Source organism: Manis javanica, chromosome 13, assembly GCF_040802235.1.
Source record: "Manis javanica isolate MJ-LG chromosome 13, MJ_LKY, whole genome shotgun sequence".
In the NCBI taxonomy this organism is placed as follows: Eukaryota; Metazoa; Chordata; class Mammalia; order Pholidota; family Manidae; genus Manis; species Manis javanica.
In genome coordinates this window covers 10,442,675-10,461,091 of record NC_133168.1, presented here as the reverse complement: position 1 = coordinate 10,461,091, position 18,417 = coordinate 10,442,675, and the positions used below count along the sequence as shown (strand labels likewise).

At 40.0% G+C, this 18,417-nt stretch overlaps 1 protein-coding gene across 2 annotated transcripts in view; it reads right to left on the bottom strand.

Moving 5' to 3' along the window:
- Window positions 1–248: 248 nt before the first annotated feature.
- GPR63 (G protein-coupled receptor 63) overlaps window positions 249–18,417 on the bottom strand; it is a 51,508-nt gene continuing 33,339 nt past the window's right edge. For both annotated transcript variants that reach the window (XM_073220941.1, XM_037001114.2), the window contains one exon: window positions 249–5,761. In XM_073220941.1, coding sequence (XP_073077042.1) covers window positions 4,352–5,611 — 1,260 coding nt within the window. In that variant the 5' untranslated portion in view covers window positions 5,612–5,761 and the 3' untranslated portion in view covers window positions 249–4,351. The remainder of the gene's footprint in view (window positions 5,762–18,417) is intronic.

The following is an 18,417-nucleotide window of genomic DNA, read 5'->3' as shown; positions in this document are numbered from 1 at the left end:
TTTTGTCAAAATAGGAACAGACATTGTCACTGTTTTGCCAAATGTCAATCCCGTTTTAAACGACCCAGCAGTAAAACTTACAAACTTCTCCAAGACAGAATTCCTTAAAACTGTTCCTTAATACTAATGGTCTTTTGCCAAGTTTCATCTCATCCTTAACTACTCTGAAAACTTGCAAACAAGAATATAGTTATAAACGTACTGGCTTTGAAAGCTAATTTGAAAATAAAAACCCAAAGGAAGCAAGATTTGAAACTAAACTCAGATTTTAATTTAACAGAAAGTATTACTTGTGACAAAATTTTTCTAAGATGAAATAGTCCTTTAAAAAGAAAACTCCACTTTAAGAAATGTTCAACGTTTATTCATTTTCTTATTGGGAGCTCTTTTCCTGGTTGTAGTAAGAATATGCACAAATAATCATACTTTTAGATTTTGAATATTACAACCCAAAATTCAAAGTGGCTTTTTTTCATAGGTCAGGTACTATTGTAAAATAAATAAATTTTAATTACACAGGACTAGTACCAATACATGTCTAGGAAAGATATTTCATTTACCTTTAATAACAAACATGTGCTTTGATTTTTTATTATAAAAACTGAGTTTTCAATGAAGGCAGTTTAGCAGGACTATGTGGAAATAAACTTGAATTCAGTAGTCCTTTAAACTTAAAAATTATGGTAGAATAAAATGTCAAACATGTAAGAAAATTTTCTGTGATATATACATAAATATTTTGATGTAAACAAAAGCAAAGATCAGGAGAAGTAAATATCTTTGTCAGCCACTGAAATACGTTGATTAAAGAGGTTATTTTATTGTCTCCATGCTTCCATTGAACACAACTGGTGTAAGCAGAGCAAGATGAATTAAATGAATCTTTACATTTCTCTCATACTCTTCAGAGGTTACATACAATAAAAATATTTCTCTAGAATAAAAGAAAGCACTAGAAGAATCAGACTCCTAAAAGTCATGATTTTCAAATATCAAGTCCCTCTCTTTGCTCTACTGTGAAACGATATGGTTTCTCAGAATTTTGCCAGTTAATAGAAGGCAGAGCCCACACTGGCAAGATCCAGCACCAACACACGTGCGGCAACTTAGGCACGAAGATATGTCGAGTTTCTTGACACAGATCACCCATGCACTAGGAGGTAGTGCATGCATGGCTTCCAATGCAAGACAAACATTTTTGGATAAAACAGACAATATTGAAATGGGTATATTTGTGACGGGAGTGCTTCCTGAAGTTGCACCAGGGAGCACACACATCAGAGTCAGGCAGACTGTTCAACAAAATGAAAGTGTGCATCCCTGGGCCCAAACCCAGACCCTCTGGGGAACCCGCAATTGGTACTGTCAACAAGCTCCTTGGGAGTATTCAGACACACACTCCTATTAAGGTTTGACCATCATTTCCCCACACTATTAGGGATTTCTTTTTGACAACAAACATTTCACTCTCTCTTCATGCTTCTTACTTATTAGTCAGAAGGAAAAGAAAAACAAAAACATTTCTGATGCTGTCAGTCAGTGGCGGTAATTAGTAGTGGTACTTTTTTTCCCCTCAAGAAAATATAGAATAGGTGACATAGGATTCGGCACCTACATTTTTCAAAGGTATACCATAGTGCTCTTTTTTTAAAGCTTGCAAAATGTATACACAATAAAAACATTCAAAATGATTTGTAAACTGTCATTGAATCAAGATTATCCAGTGTAAAGAGAACTGCTGTGTGGTGGGGTTGCTAAATTCTCACAAAGGTCGCTTTTCACAAACACCGAGCATCTCAGCAGGCATTTCAGAGCTTTCACCAAATGATGCACTGCCTTCCAAGCGGCACAAAATTACCTAAGCATTGCTCATAGAAGCAAACAAAGCTGGGTGTCAACCCCTATCACATCACAAAGGAAGTTTCAAGACCTACCAAAACTATGTATCATGAATACACATCATGCTGACTTTCCTGAGAGAAAAGTCTCATTTCAACTGTACTTATTCCTCTCTGCTTGAAATCCAGTTTGTATTGCGAATGGAAAGCATGACACCCTTCAACATGCTACTAGAATCCACTACGGTGTCTCTGTGTTCTGTAAGATCCCTACAAAATCTTTTTTTTTCATGTGCATAATATAAATCAGAAATCAAAGAGGTAGGTGACTGTCTTCGGAAGATGATCCCCAAACAGTCTGTTGACTAAATATGCTTGAGTCCCAGAAGAGTCCTTTAACTGGAAAACAAGTTCCAATAGCATAACGATTGCCTTAAGAGAAGGGTTTTCTACATCTCTTGCAACGTCATCAAACTTTCAGAGTCCTAACTCCTGACACCGTGCCACAGGCTCCTCAGACATTCCATTCTCAGACACAGCTAATGAAGTAAAATATAAGGTAATACTGGAGACCAGACCGTGATGCTGGGGTCTTCAAAAATCTCCACCCTCACACGGAGGAAAGCACATTGGAGTTCGGCAAGACCTTCAAGATTCATGGATTTCAACTCTCTCTGGTCATAAAACTGAAGAAATCATAAAGGCTCATTTGTCCCACTGGCTCACAAAGCACTAAAATTCTGAAAAGATACTCCAAGTCCAGAGAGCGTTCCTAGTTAACTCCCCTACTTGTAAAGCCCATGCTGAGGCCAAGGGGCTGCACTCTCAGCCCTCACACAGCCTCCATCTGCAGACCACATCTGTTGGCTCTGTGCACTGTCAGTGATTTCTGAGAAGCGGACCAAATGCTCTGGACGCACCAGGCAGGGACAGATGGTCAGCAAGAGAAAAAAATAATTTGAAAACCCAGACCTGTCCTGTCAAAGTTGCTTTAGGCTTGGAATCATGCTTATTTTTGCTTCTTTGTACGAGACACAATTCCAACACACTCACAGACTCCAGCTCCGCTCTGGGAAAGCACCAGGCAATCCTGTTGTTCTGCCCTGAACATTTAGAAACACGTGGATGACTGGACACCCTTGAACCTGCGTGGCCAAGACCTACATGCAGGATTTAAGTTCTCTACAGTTGTCAGTCACTTGTTTTACCAAACCAAAAAAAATCACCTTCTCTCCTTACAGCCCTACTTAGCTAAAATGTTTAAATTCCAATATAAAAGGGTAGTTGCGAGTGCTTTTATTTCTTTCCATTTTCCAGACTTTCTGTAACGGTTTCACATGTCTTTTGGTAATTAAAAATAAAGTGAACTTATTTTTAAAAGGAAGGTTTCAGTCTAAAAAAAAAAATTAGAGGACACACAGCAGTGCCTCTTGACTATGAAACATGTATGACTGATGTTACGTGTGGCGCAGTGGAATAGAGCACAGTTTCAGGACTCTGACAGATTTTTGGGGGTCCCAGTTCTACCACTAACCTTGGACAGGATTTTCGTCTCTCTGAGATTTGCTTTCCTCGTCTATAAAAATGGAAGAAATAATACCTACCTCATAGGATGCTATGAGGATACAATGAAGCACAGTGCCTGGCACACAGTAGGTGTTCAAGAAATGGTAGACCCTTCACTGTCCTGGACTCGGTGAGAATCCTTGAGTAAAAGGAAACACCACAGCCAGCAGCAGCCACCCCTTCACTGCATCCCATTTAAATTTGCAAGGGTTCTGTCTCCTCAACTTTGCCCTATCGCCCTAAAGAATTGCTTTTGTGCTTAGAAAAATTTCTGTATTTTTATGTTCTCTTCTTTAGAACCATACATGCAGACAAAACATTTTTCAAAAACTATCTTCCTGGAAATGATAATGCAATATTTCCTAAAGCACAATGTGTCATGTATAAAAACAATTTACGACTGAATTAGTTTGTACATTGTTTCTTAAAGTGCACCAAAGTAAATAGCAATGACCTTTAAAATGTCTCTAACCCCCTTGGGTTATATATTTAAATAAAAGTAAATATTTATCTACTGAGATGTAAAAGTGGTTTTTGGCTCCAGTATGATGGCGTTAAGCAGCAGTGTCTTCCAGAAAAAAAAAACTAACTGATAAACTCAACTTAGCAGCATACAAAACACCTGGAGTTCAATGTAACTGCAGGCTCAGTAAAGCACAATCCTGATTCCTCCTTCAAAAATAAAACCAATCAAAGAAAAAAAAAGCCATCTTCCCACCCTAAATTGAGGATGTGTTGCTTGAACCCTGGAGGTAACATCTGTGATTACGTCCCTATGTGTATTCTTGGTAAGAGAATTATAACCACCATTCTTTCTTTACACTGCATACACACCCTTACACACAGACCCTATAAAGAAAACAAGTGTAAGTGGAGAGCCATGTGAAAGAAAATTCAAAGTCAGGTAGAGAATGACTGTGGCCCAAAACGTCAGGCCATGCCGGTATTCACACCACCGTCCGATGTTCCCCACACACGTAGACGGCGCTGGGGCGTATCCGTCGCCTTGTGTTACCAGGGAGCCGTGGCAAAAACTTAAAGGACTTAGGCATCATGTCCAGGCAGGCGTCATGGAATTTCTTGATCCTCCAGTAGTAAATCAGCGGGTTCAATGCAGACTTGAGGTAGCAGAGCCAGAGCAGCCAGGTGCTAATCTCAAAAAAGTTGTGCTTGTAGTAAAAGTGCTTGCTGAACGTTGCCACAAGGCTGTAAGTGGTGAATGGGGCCCAGCAGACAATGAAGACCGCAAAGAGAATCAGGATGGTGGTGAAGGCACGCGTTTTAAAGCCCATGTCAATGCTCATCTGGAAGGGTCTCTGTAGGCTCATGAGACCCAGTTTGCTGGCCTGGCTGAGACATATACCCTCAGGGTAGCTATGGATCCTCAAGGCATTGTGCCGAAGGGTGTTGAGGATGCCCATAAATGAATACAGTATCACCAGGAAGGGTATGAAGAAAGAAATGAGAGAAATCAAAATCACATAAGCTTGGTAACCTGGATTGGTTGTGTACCCAAACACGCACTGGGGGGCTCTGGAAGGAATCTGCAGATCGGGGTTTCCTACAGCCAAAGGAAAAGCTATGCAAAAAGAAGTTGCCCAGGAAACTGCGATCAGAGCCTTAGCCCTGTAGGGGTTCAGCTTATCCTGCCTCTGGACTATAATAAGGAATCTATCAATGCTAATGATGAGCAGGATGGCTACTCCCTCTATCACAAACAACCAGAAAAACATAGCAGATACCCTACAGAAGAACTTCCCAAAAATCCACCTGGTCGTAAGAATAGTCACCAAGGCAAAGGGCATGTTCAGCACTGCAAGCAACATGTCTGCAAATGCCAGGCTGGCAAGGAGGATGTTAATGGCAGAACGCATGGCAGCTTTTTGGTAAACCATGAGGCAAACAACCAAGTTCCCAAGAAAAGACACAAACAGTATAAATATCATTATAGCAGAAAGGATGATCTGGAGAGGCAAGTTTAGGCTCTTAAAAGCTGCTGGTGTTGGGGGTACAGCTGTGCTATTCACCCCCAAGGAACTCATCCCAGTGGGAGTCGTGGTTTCAAGACCGTATCTAAGCAGTGGACCGATGCCAGGGTGTTGGAATGGTGGAGGGAGCGTGATATTCACGTATGTGTTTTCATAGACTACGAATGTTGTGTTGGTTGTCCCAGTATGGGACACAGTCAACACTTCTGAGAAGACCATGGTTTCAGTAGGACGGAAGGTGCCAGCAGAGAAGTGGGTGTTCTTCAAGCATTTCAACACATAGCAGCAGTATCATGTTGCACTGATGAGCTTGGAAACGCATTCTGGAAAACGGACGAAGAGTTCCCTCTTCCATGGGAGTCCTTTTGCCTAAGAACAAGGCCAAAACACAAAAAGTCAATGAGCAATGGGCTTTGTGAATAACATTTGTCTTCTTACCTTTCATCATGAAGGATGTTTTGCTCTTTTAAACTCTTTAAGAATACTTAGGTCTCTAGCTTAGTCAGCACCTCCTTCCATTATATTTAGTCAACCATGATGGAAATATCATGACATTCACATACAAAATGAAAGTAAAAAGAATCAAAATGTACTACTGCCTCAAAGGTAAGAGCTATAACCTTATGGTTAATTTTTCTTTTAAACTTCCAGTAGCAGCATATAAAACATTAATACATATTTGATTATCTAGTTCTCCTGAGAATACTAATGTGTTTCTTATTAGTTCTTTGGTACAGGTTCATATTCCATTTTTACATTAGCGCAGAACTACTGGGCCATGAACTCAAGTTTCCTATTTAATCAAGATAATCACATACTTTTGTTCTACCACCCTTAGAAGTAGGTACTAGTTTATTTTCTGAAACAGTTTCCCAGCTTTCTATTTTTTTATGTCTCCTCCCAGATAACCCACCACAAAGCATACTGAAGAAGTTATTCAAAAGAAGAAAAATGATATGTAAAATGTCTCGGCCATATTTTCAAGACTGTTTTCTAAAGCCTTCTGCTCATCATTCTCTCTTCGTTCCCATGTCCACCCATTTCCGTCCTTTATGGTCAAATACATAGACTTCTGCCTTCTCAGTTTCTTCTCCCTAAAACTGACTTTATCATATATTAGCAACTTGAAAGAAGATATCAACCAAATAATAAAGATGGAGATTCTAAAGGAGATCACTGGAAAAATATTCAGGTGTAGACAATCTATTCCAGAAAATTTACAGATATTTGGTTTTCTTGCCCCAAAAAGTTTATCACCTTTCTCTTATCCTTTTCCCCAACTTCTTACCAATTAGTGCAACTCTGTAGAGTTTTCTGTAAGGGACTTACTCTACTATCTTACTAACCCACTTTTGTGTGGTGCATTCTTCCTTCCATCTTTCATGAGAACTCTTAAATAAATTCCTTTAATAAATCTCAAAGACTGGGAAGAATATAAATGCATGGAAGGTTAAATCCAGCACTGTAGCCAAATCACAACTCTCTACCATTCGTGTATCTATAATCCCTCTTTGTTATCCAGGGCTGCCTCTGTAAATAAGGAGAATATTAATCTGTTTGTTCAAAATGTTGATTTTACTATTCACTCTCACTTTCATAGCTTAATTTCTTTGCCCCTACTAGATTTTATCCATCCTCACATATTCTCTTTGAAATGCGAAACATACCTGGGTAAGATGCCACATTAAGCCAATGACTCTCAAGCTTTATTAACCACAAAGGGTCAATGGGTAGGGGGAAGTGGTAGTTGGAGAGTTTTACACCAAAATCACCGTAAGACTCTTTAGAACTACCACTAAATATACATACAAGTAGGAATGAAGACATTGCTTGCTACATAAATCAGCTTCAATACAAGTCTAAGTCTAGAGGAAAATTATAAATAGGTGGATGCATATCTTATGCCTAATGTAACAGCCATAATTGTGCTTGACCCAGTAAATACACATATATCTATCCTGAAGTAGTTCACACTTTATTTTTTATTAATTTATTGAAGTATAATTAACATATAACATTAATTTAGTCTCAGTTGTAAACATAATAATGATTCAATAATTGAATACACTGTAAAAAGAATCACCACAATAAGTCTTGTTAAAAACACCACCATGCAGAACTACAATAAAAATTTTCTTGTGAGAATTTTTAAGATCTACTCTTATACTAACTTTCAAACATGCAAACAGTATTATTATTATTAACAATAGTTGCCATGTTGCATGAGTCCCATGAATTATTAATTTTATAACTGGAAGTATGTACCTTTTGACCCCCTTCACCAATTTCACCCACTTGCACCCCCCACCTCTGACAACCACTCATCTGTTCATCAATCTGTATCTATGAACTTGGTTGTTTTTTGGGATGGTGGAAGTTTATTTGTTTTCTTTCTTAAGATTCCACATATGAGAGAGACCACATGGTATTTGTCTTTGTCTGACTTGTTTCACTTCGCAAAATGTCCTCAAGGTCCATCCATGTTGTTGCAAATGTCAAGATTTCATTCTTTTTTATGGATCAATAATATTCCACTGTATATATACCACAATTTCTTTATCCATTCTTCCATTGAGGAGTATTTTGGTAGTAGTTACCACTGCAAATAATGCTGCAATGAACATAGGGGTGCAGATATCTTTTCAAGTTAGTGTTTTCATTTTCTTCAGAAAAATACCTAAAAGTCAATTGTTGGATAATATGGTACCTCTATTTTTTATTTTTATGGAGGAACCACCATACTGTTTTCCACAGTGGCTGCACCAATTTACTTTCCGAATAACAGTGCACACGGGTACCCTTTCCTCCACATCCTCACCAACATTTCTTATTTCTTGTCTTTTTGATAATAGCCACTCTAACAGGTGTGAGGTGGTATCTCTTTGCGGGTTTGGTTTACATTCCCTTAGTGACTAGTGATATTAAGCATCTCTTCATGTACCTTTTGGCCATATACACATCTTCTTTAGAAGAAGGTCTACTGAGATCTGCCCATTTTTAAATAGCACTGTTTGTCTTTTTTCTATTGAACTGTATGAGTTCTTTACAAATTTTGGATATTAACCTGTATCAAATATATGATTACAAATATTTTCTCCCATTCAGTAAGTTGCCTTCTCATTGTACTGATGGCTATACTTTAAAACATTTAGTTTCCTTGATCATGTTGAGTAACAAAAACAAAAAATAGAATGGCACCAAAGCAAAATCAGCATTTAAAAGATGCTTTTTAGGTTGACATAAATACATACAAAGTCATAATATTAAGTCTCCTGTTACTATAAAAGCTTCTTACTCAACTCATTCAATTATTTATTCATCGAATATCTATTCAAAAACCCAGTAAGTGCCAGGCACCAGAGAAACAGTAAAGAACAAATGGTGCCTGGATTTCTGGTTACACAAGGCAGACTGACCATAGACCCTGCATCTCAAAATCACACTGAAATGAGAGTAAAGGGGCTTTTTAAACAAAATGTACAACCTAAAAAACAAGAGGTATGAAAGAGACACACCAATAGGTAAGGTTTCTTTTTTTAATGATTTAAGGCAAAAAGCAGATGGTGGTGTAGAAACTGACTGAACAGAACAGATTCTTTATCCTCAGTGCTTCCAGGAAGAAGCTGACACCCTGCAGATCCTCAGAGAAGCTCTGGGTTCGGGGGCACCTGTTACCCCAGAAAGGGTGGGTGGGGCTAAAAACTGGAAAGCGCAATGAAAAACCTGTATACAGAGCCACTGGAACCCCACTCCACACCCAGATGTCTGTCCTTCCTTTGAGCAACCACATGAAAGCACATACTTCCAGTCCAGCAGCCCAACTCTATGGCATAATGGAACCAGTAAGCACCAAACTAGAGAAAAATCAGTATAGGGCTGAAAACACTGGGACTGAGTGAATGTCTGCCCATTCCACATGAGAACCTAGTGCCCGAGTGCCAGCAGCCAGGCATATGCTACCCATGCAGGACCAAAGGGCTTCCCTCTTCCAGTAACTTATAAACTCTAGATGAAAAAATTCTAGATATTAACATTTGGAGGTACCCCAAGAAAATACCAGCTTGGTGCAGAGTCACCCTATATACTGAAGCCCACCCACCGTCAAGCCCACCCCATGTACTCGGAACTTTTAATCAGCTTTTTGGTACGTACTTATAGTCAATTTCCCTCACACATGAGTCTACAAAGGGATTAAACAAAAAGTAATTTTGTAGTTAAACATAAGGACAAGAAGCAGACATTATAATATCAGGGAGTATAGCATGCATGGACTTATTACCGCCTTTGCCCCGGGTATCTGCACCACACATTTCACTGACTACACTCCTGGCTCACCAGAATGTAATTATTCTCCGACCCTCTTCCTTTTCTTACTGAGAAGCATAAAAACCAAAGCCGTCCTTCTGAATGTTCAAAGTAATTAATTATGTTAAAGGATTCTTTCCTCTCAACACTTCTCATCAAATACCATTGTCACTTCAAGTTTCGCTTGAATTTTCCATAAGTTGAAATAAAAGCTTTATACTTAAAATTTATATTTCCAAAAGAAATGGGACAGTTAGCAACATGAGAACCAGAAAATTAGCTTCAGTCAGTAATATTTGCCTAACAGTCCTAAGGTGAAACCCAAGGTACCTGAGTCTTTGTTTGGCATTCAGTGAAGAGTCTCACATTTTCTAAGTAAGAAAAACTTTATAAACTATGTGTGAATGTGTGCATATATGTATCTTATTTTTTATTTTTAAAATAACTGTCTATTTTTTCACTCGCTCCACCAGCTAGATTTTATACCAAAAGTATTATATTTTGAAAGATCAAATTTATCAGCTGTGTTTTTATCTCAGAGTCCTATCTTTGTCCTCCTGTCCCTTTCTAGAATGGTTACTTTCTGATGTCCCCAAATATCCCTTTCCTACCATCTTGGAGATCCTCCTTTCTGCCTTCGGCCCCTGACTTCCATATTTCCTCGGCCTTCTGTCATCCACTTCACTGATTCCATTGTTTACTTCTTTCTTTTCCACAGACTGTTTCTCCAATTGCTTATGCACAAGGGAAGTACATTTTTGAGGCCCTGTATGTTTGAATAAGTCATTATTCTGTTTGTGTTAATTATCTTGGTTTAGAATGCTCAGTTGAAAATAATTTTCTCTGAGAATTTTGAAGGTGTTGTTCTACATCAGTGGGTCTCAAAGTTAAGGGTACATTAGAATCACGTGGAACACCTGTTAAAATACAGACTGCTGAGCCCCACCCCTTGCACCTAATTCTGTAATCTGTGGTGGGTCCCACAATTTGCAGGAAGGAAAAAAGGTAAATTGAGGATTTTAAATGGTAAACTCAAAGATTAGATGAGGAATTTTCAAGCTTCTTTAACCACCATGAAATAAATTTTTATATTCTATAGCTCCAGAGATGAGATTTCTGAAAACTAAACTAAAGTCCATTCCTGTGAGTAGCTATATTGAGATGAAAATTAGATTCACAACCTTAATAGCATCTCTTCTGTTTAAGTCAAGGCATTGATTGGGAAGGAGCAGAGGCTGAAAAATTGGGGTGGGGAGATATGGGGACTCTGATGGAGCTGAGAACTTTGTTCTGCAGAGTCTTCCTTGCAAATAGAAATAGTCTTTCCTCCCCCATCTAATGAGGTTAGTTTCTCCTTACCTGAACAATCAGTAAGGGCCTCACCTAAGGTAATTCTTTGCAAGGGACTTCTGCTCTTCATAAGGACTCTGCCTCCCCGCCTCTATTTGGTAGCTCTGTTTCTAGACCTACAACCAGACTCAAGTCCCAGAAGAATCCCAAAGATGAAATACAAAATGTGACCTAGAAAGAAGAACCATTCACTTCAAAAGAAATTCAGATTTTTCCCATTTTACATAGACAGAAACCAGGAAATACATATGAAAATGGATTCAGAGGGTAGGCATTGTGTGAGGTTAGTAGGAATATAATATTTGATCAGATCAAATTTATTGACATAGGTATACTAAACAAATTCTAGATCCTCTGTGTTAGCTCAAGTGGTTGAAAATGGCTCTAGCAGTTTAGTTTGACTGAAGCCTGGTTTCAAAGGTCACTTTATGGTGACATGACACTGAAATCCCGGGTATAGAGGAAGCTATCCAAAGACTAGGAAGGCTGAACTGGATTTTCCATGTAAGACCTGCTCACCCACCTCTAATGGTGTAACATGGTAGGACCCAGAGGGCACTGCCTTCACCAGGACTTTGAGAGACACACCAGTTGAGAGGCCAGTAGCCTCCTTGAAGATCTCTGCAAGGTGTTCTCTGCAGATGAGCAGTGACAATGGGCAATGCTGCCATCCGAGAAGTGGGTTCCTGAATTGAATGGGGATGACAGTATCCCTGGGTCCAGGGGCTGTGGGACAGAACTTAACCAGAGATGAGGTGAGCATAGTTACCATGTTATCAGGCAACAAAGCAAAAGCTAAAATCAGAACAGTCTGACCTGCAAGAGGTCGTTGGTATTTGACCATGGTGTCTCTAAGAGGGAAACAGGGACAAACCCATAAAGTCCTACTTGATCTGTATGAACAGCAAGGCTAAAAAATAGAAAGATATGTGACCCACATCAATATCCAAATTTGAGCGAGGACACAGACCTAGAGCCCCATGAGTAAAAGAAAGCCAGGTTCCCTTGATGAAGGAACTTGCTGGTCAGCCATAAAAAGGTACACTGCTAATCTTCCTCCCGGCCTTCCTCAAAAACCTGAACTCCCCCAATTACCAGAGGAACTATACATGGAGGAAGGAGAAATAATCAGTTTTGTGGAAGCTCTGAACTGATAATCATTCCTGGAGACCCCAAAGGGTACTACTGTGTTCCACCTTTCAAGAGTAAAGGCTTATGGAGATCAAGTGATTAATAGACGTTGGGCTCACTTCAACTCCTGCTCATCCCAGAATTCATGCCATCATTATTTTCCCAGTTCTGAAATGCAGTGTTGGAAGAGACATACGTTGAGCAACTACAGGATCTCTCATTGGTTCCCTGGTGGGTGGAGTAAACTCTAACAGTAAGAAAGGTCGAGTGCACACTCTTAGAACTACCTCTACCTATGAAGATACTCAACCAAAAGCATCACTTCTTTCCTATAGAGATTGCAGAAATTAGGGTCACATCAAGGACTTCAAGGATGAAGGTAATTATTATTCCTTCACATCCACATTCAACTTGCCTATTTGGCCTTCTGGAGAACAGGTGGATTTTGTGAATGCAGATGCTATACCAGATGTGACTTTGTTGCTGGAGTTCACCAGTCCATTCTCTGACATCTGGTACACAGCTATTGATCTGGAAAATTAACGGTATTGATTTTTTTTCTTTATACATGGTAGTAAAGACCACCTGAGCAGTTTGTCTCCAGCTGGCACCCTACTGGGTGCCTAGCAAGTCCTACTTGATCCACCTCAGGGCTCTCTCAACAATCCAGCACACTTTCAAAATCCAGTCCATAAGGACCACTATTGCTTCTTGATTCCATGGAATGTCATGCTTTCCATTTTGTGCTAACTGAGCAATAAGTACTAACTACCCTGTACACCTTGATAAGATACATGTATTCCAGAGGGTGGGGAAAGATTCCTATAAAATTTCAAAAGCCTGCCATCTTTGTAAATTGTCTAGGGGTTTTGCGTTATGTCAAGATATCTCTTCCAAGATAGCTGGCTCCTCCTACCACTCATAGTCACAACACCTAGTAGGCTTTTTTGGGTTTTGAAGGCATCAAATACTTTATTAGGGTATGTTATTCTGACCTATTTGTCAAATACCTAGGAAAAGCCACCAGGTTTGAGAGGAACATTTAATAAAAGAAGGCTCAGCAACAGGCCCAGGCTGCCGTGGAAGCTGTTCTGCCCCTTGGGCCCTGTGACCCAACAGATTCACTGGTGTTTCAAGTCTCTGGGGTAGACAGGGATTCTGTGCAGCATTTGACAGGCCCACCGTGGTGAATCCCAACACAGACCTTTAGGATTTTAGAACAGAGCTACGTAAAATAAGCCCTCCGTTAGTATTGGCTGGCCAGCCAAGGCCACAAAGTTGGGTGTATGCAGCGCACTTCAACCTTAAGTGGGAGAAGTATATATATACGAACTCAGGCCTGGCAGGTACTTAGGTAACATGAGCAAGTGGCTCAGATTCCGGCAACTCCTATTCTTGATGCATTGATTCTCTCTTCAAACTTTGCCTGTGGCATTACTGAGAAGAATTACTTCTGACCAACTGAAGAAGAAAAATTCAGGCCTGATTCAGAGATGGTTCTGTATACCATACTGGTGCTGCCCAAGAGTAAGAGCTGTGGTACTGCAGTCCTACTCAGGAGCCCTGAAGGACATGGAAAAGGGAAAACCTCCCAGTGGGGAAAACTTTGAACAGCATGCTGGATTGTTCATTTTGAAGGAGACATGCCAGAAGTACAGATCGACACTCATCCACGGACAGGAGCTGATGGTTTGGCTGGCTGGTCAGGTAAATGCTCACCAAACAGCAACCACAAAAAGAAGGGGCTAAACAATCAGGTAAATAAGATGGCCCATACTACAAAGGTCAATCAACCTCTTTCTCCACTCTTGTTCTTCCCCAAAACGTTCGTGAACAAAGTTAAAGAAACTGAAGAGGACACAAATAAATGGAAAGACATTCTGTGTTCATGGAGTGGAAGCATTAATATTGTTAAAATACCCATATTACCCAAGGTGATCTATGGATTCAGTGTACTCCCTATTAAAAGACAGATAAAAACCCACATATAGGGTGGTTCTAGGAATTAAACGAGACAGGTGGAAGTGGTTATACAATACAAAGTGCCATCAAAATACAATATATTATAACCATGATCTTGTTACAGTGCTTCAACTATTTTATGCAATCAATATATCTACTGTACCCATTGGGGAAAGTATAAAGTGTTTCAAGTTTTTGGAGGATACACTGGAAGTACTTTTCAGTATTAAAAATAAATAGTTTAAAATTGTCCAGAATTCTGTATTACAGAAATAACAGCAGAAACACGCAGATAAGGGTATTTATTGCAGCATTATTTCAGAGTGAAAAACTAGACCCCTTTGAAAGGCTCATCAATAATAATTAAATGAATTATAGTAACACACACTAGAGAATATCATGCAGCTATCACAAACCACAAATAAATCTATAATACTGACACCAGAGAACACTCATCATACAACAAATGAAAAAAATGAACTTGCAGAATGACATACAACTAGTACTAAAGTTGTGTATGTATATAGACATATGCACATATGTGTATATGTGTATGTATGTGTGTGTATATATGTGTATATATATATACACACACACACACATGTATATGTATATGTTTAGACAGACAGGTAGAAGAATATACACCAAATGGACAAAAATGATTTCCTCTTCAGTGTGAAAGTAAGTGTGCAAAATACAATTTCCTTATTTACTTCATTTTTTGTAGAATTTTTTTTCACATTAAACGCAAGCCTTCATTAATCAGCCACTCTTTCCCTCACCTTCTTCCTGTATAAAAGTCCTTGAGGATGCAGGCTGCAGCCTGTCTTCTTTGGAACCTATCAGGCCTAAAAGCTGTGTACTCTACTGATGTTTAAAAACGCAGAAACTATAGCACCCGTTACCCATGAAGAAGGTGAGCAGCAAACCATCCAGTTTGTGGATCCTCTCGACAAATGGGCCCAGCAAATGGCCAGGTACAGACTTCTCAGGGCCCCCATCAGAGGCCCCCCACTATCTGGGTCCTAGCTGACTGGGACCACTGAGATCAGCCCTCCAATGATTAGCCTTGAGTCCCCTGAGCCCAGGCTGCTGGGAAGGGCCAAACAGCAACACTCCGGAATACCCGCCGCTCCACGACTCTCCTGTCCCTCAAGCAGCCAAGTAAACACGTAACTGGCTGCCGGTAACGGCCAAGAGAGGACTAAAGGAAAAAACCAAGTGTTCTGGCAAATTCATTACTAACACAGTGGAACAAAACCAGGTGAGAGTGTGAAATACCAGCCTTACTTAGACTGTCTGATTTTGTCCTAAAGTTTAAGTCTAAAGGAAAGGGAAAGCTCAAGAGAGAGGCTTTCTGCGGGCTCTTGTCGGTGTGCTGAGCATCTCTTCCCCATTCTGCGTCAGAGGCTGTGCTAGAGAGAAGTGGTGAAGCCTTCTCTGATGTCTGCCAAACTTTTAGCCAAGAAGAATTTTACTTGGTCCCAAAGTCTTCCTGCCTCTACCCCCATCTTCCCTCTCACTCAGTTCAAAAACAAAAAAAATTGAAAAATAAGAGGAAAGATATGTACACATGAACCCATATTCTTTATATTAGGGTCTTACTACAGGTCTAGAAATTCTAATTAGTAAAGGGGATGGTAGACAACACACCAGGGTGGAAGCAAATATACTCCAAGGAAACGAGTTTTGTTGTGAAGTAGGTAGAAATAGAAATAAAGAACCGGTCATTTCACCTCAGCAGTAGCCCAAATTTCAACTTTATATTATTAAAAAAAAAAGCAATCATTTTCATTGGACAGCCTGCTTTCTAACTAAAAAGAAGAGTCCATAAATAAATTTGACCTTGATAGCAATGTCTTTATTTTTCAGCTGAAATCTATTGTTTTTGGTTTATCCATAGGAAGAGTAGAAGGAGGCTTTGAACAAACTAATCAAAAAGGGAACATGCAACAATCAAGTGAGAGGCTGGGGTAGGAGGGGGCTAGTTTAAAGTTAGTTTTATAAAGAGAAAACTGTCATTGAATAAAAATTTCACTTATTTTCAAGGTGTATCTAACTTAAAACTCAATAAAACTAAAGGGGGACAAATGCTGTCTGCACATTTTTAATATGAACCAAAGCAGTGGTCTATTTATAACACTGTTCTATCCCCAGTGTATTTCTAATTTCAAACAGAATATTCAGAAAAAACAAATTTTTCTCACTAATGTTCAAAGGAACACTTAGTTCTCCCATGGACATTTTTAAAATTAGATTATTAAGCATGAGGACTTATTTGCATTCATCTTACTTTCCCCACAACTACTGAGAAATTAAACTAAATGTCAGCAAGGGCTCTGTTTCAGAGGAGAATATTCTAAGTGACCTCTGATGACAATTAAAACTGAAACTCAAGTAGCAAGAAAGGTTAGCATTTAATAGAAGAGTAACTTAATTATAATTAAAAACTGGAAAAATGTGTTTTTTAAGTGGCTAAGAGGTGGTTAACCTTCTGAAAACCTTTCTAGAAATACAAAGAGCACAAGAAATGACAAGCCCCATGGTGACAGGTTTTGTTCCCATTCCTTTTGTCTCTTATTTCTATTTCTTATTCTTTGGTTCTCATTCACTAGGTCGTTGTTCTGCTGAGAACCTTGACCTGCCTTGAGACTCTTACTGGAAAATGCAGGCCAACAGAATTTCATCAGCCTTTTTGAAATAGCTCCCAGAGATTCATTACTTACCTGCCCTTGATGTTTCTCACAATGGTGTTGGACTAAAAATTCAATATTTGGAAAGAAATACCCAGTCTTATTAGTAGATGTTGAACCTGGAATCTTAAAACAAATCATAAGCCTGCCTAGATTTATAACTGCTATGAACCTGATTATCTCCTTTATCACCTGTAAACTAGCTGGACTGGACAAGGATGAAAACAAGTCTTGTTTTGTACACCTGAGGGAGGGTACATGGGTATTCACGTTGAAATCCTCACGCTAATTAAAAGAAATATAATTTAGTCTTACTTTGAGAAATACACATAGAAAAAGAAAAAGGTTTAAAAGTTTGGTTCTTTTCTTCTCATGTCACAAGGAATTTCCTCCCTGCCCTGCTTATGTATGTAGGTACCTGACAAGTGTGTTTCAATGGCCCAGACCTTCCTTCTGTGCTCCAGCCTCATGCATCCAATTGCTCATTTAACATTTCCACTTGGGTCTCTCAAAAGCACCTCAAACTCTGCAAGTCCAGTTAAACTTATGGGGATGTGCCTCCCCCTGTAAGCTACCCCACACCAGTTCCCACACTGTTACTAGGTTATACAAGCCAGAAACCTCAGAGTCACCCTGACATCTTCCTCCCTCTGATATAACTCATGCCTTCCCCCAAGAACTGTCCATTTTAACTCCCATGTCGTTCCTATCAGGTCACTTCTCTCCAACTCTTCCAAACCACCAACAGCTCTCATGAGGCAGGAATGTTTGTCTGGCTAATTCACAACTGGATTCCCAACACCAATGACTATGCCTACCACATAGTTGGTGCTCAGTAAGCATTTGCTCAGTGAATACACAGACTCCTGCTAACTGTTCACCCATCTCCATTCCCCATTTACCCTGTGAATTCTGACTCTTCCATTAGTATGGGAATTTTCTCTGCCCCCTAACCTGCAACATATTGAGAAGGTAAGAGCGGTTGAAGACTGAGATAGCGTCACTGCGAGGCACCGTGTAGAAGGCAAGGGTGTAGCAGAGGAGGTGCTTGGTAGAGCAAGAGGGCTGCCATCAGCCCCAGAAATGGTGAAGGAACCGGAGGAGAACAAGGGGGTACAGGTGGTGCCGGAGGCACCAACCCCTGCTCTATTGAATTCCTGCCCAGTTGTAGTCAAGAAAATAAAGATGCGACAGCCGTGGTTTCCTCCAGAAGAGGTGCAGCAGAAGAGGGGGTCTGGGAGCACCCCAGCCGTGGTTTCCTCCAGAAGAGGTGCAGCAGAAGAGGGGGTCTGGGAGTACCCCATGCTCTGCCCCTGCTCACAGGCAGAGCTGGTAGATTTGGGCTCCCAGTTTCAGCGGACCCCCTTGGAGTCCATATAAGCCTGGCTTCTGTGCCTTTGGGATGTAGGGGTGGATGGGATCATTCTGTCTGGCTCAGAGATAGGAAAGCTGGCCTCCCTGACAAATATCCTGCCTTAGGGCAGTTGACCACAGAGTACACACCAGACCCCAAGGAATCATTCACTTCTCAAGTGGGTAATGGCCACATTTCACACTTTATGGCCCAAACACAGTGACTTACCA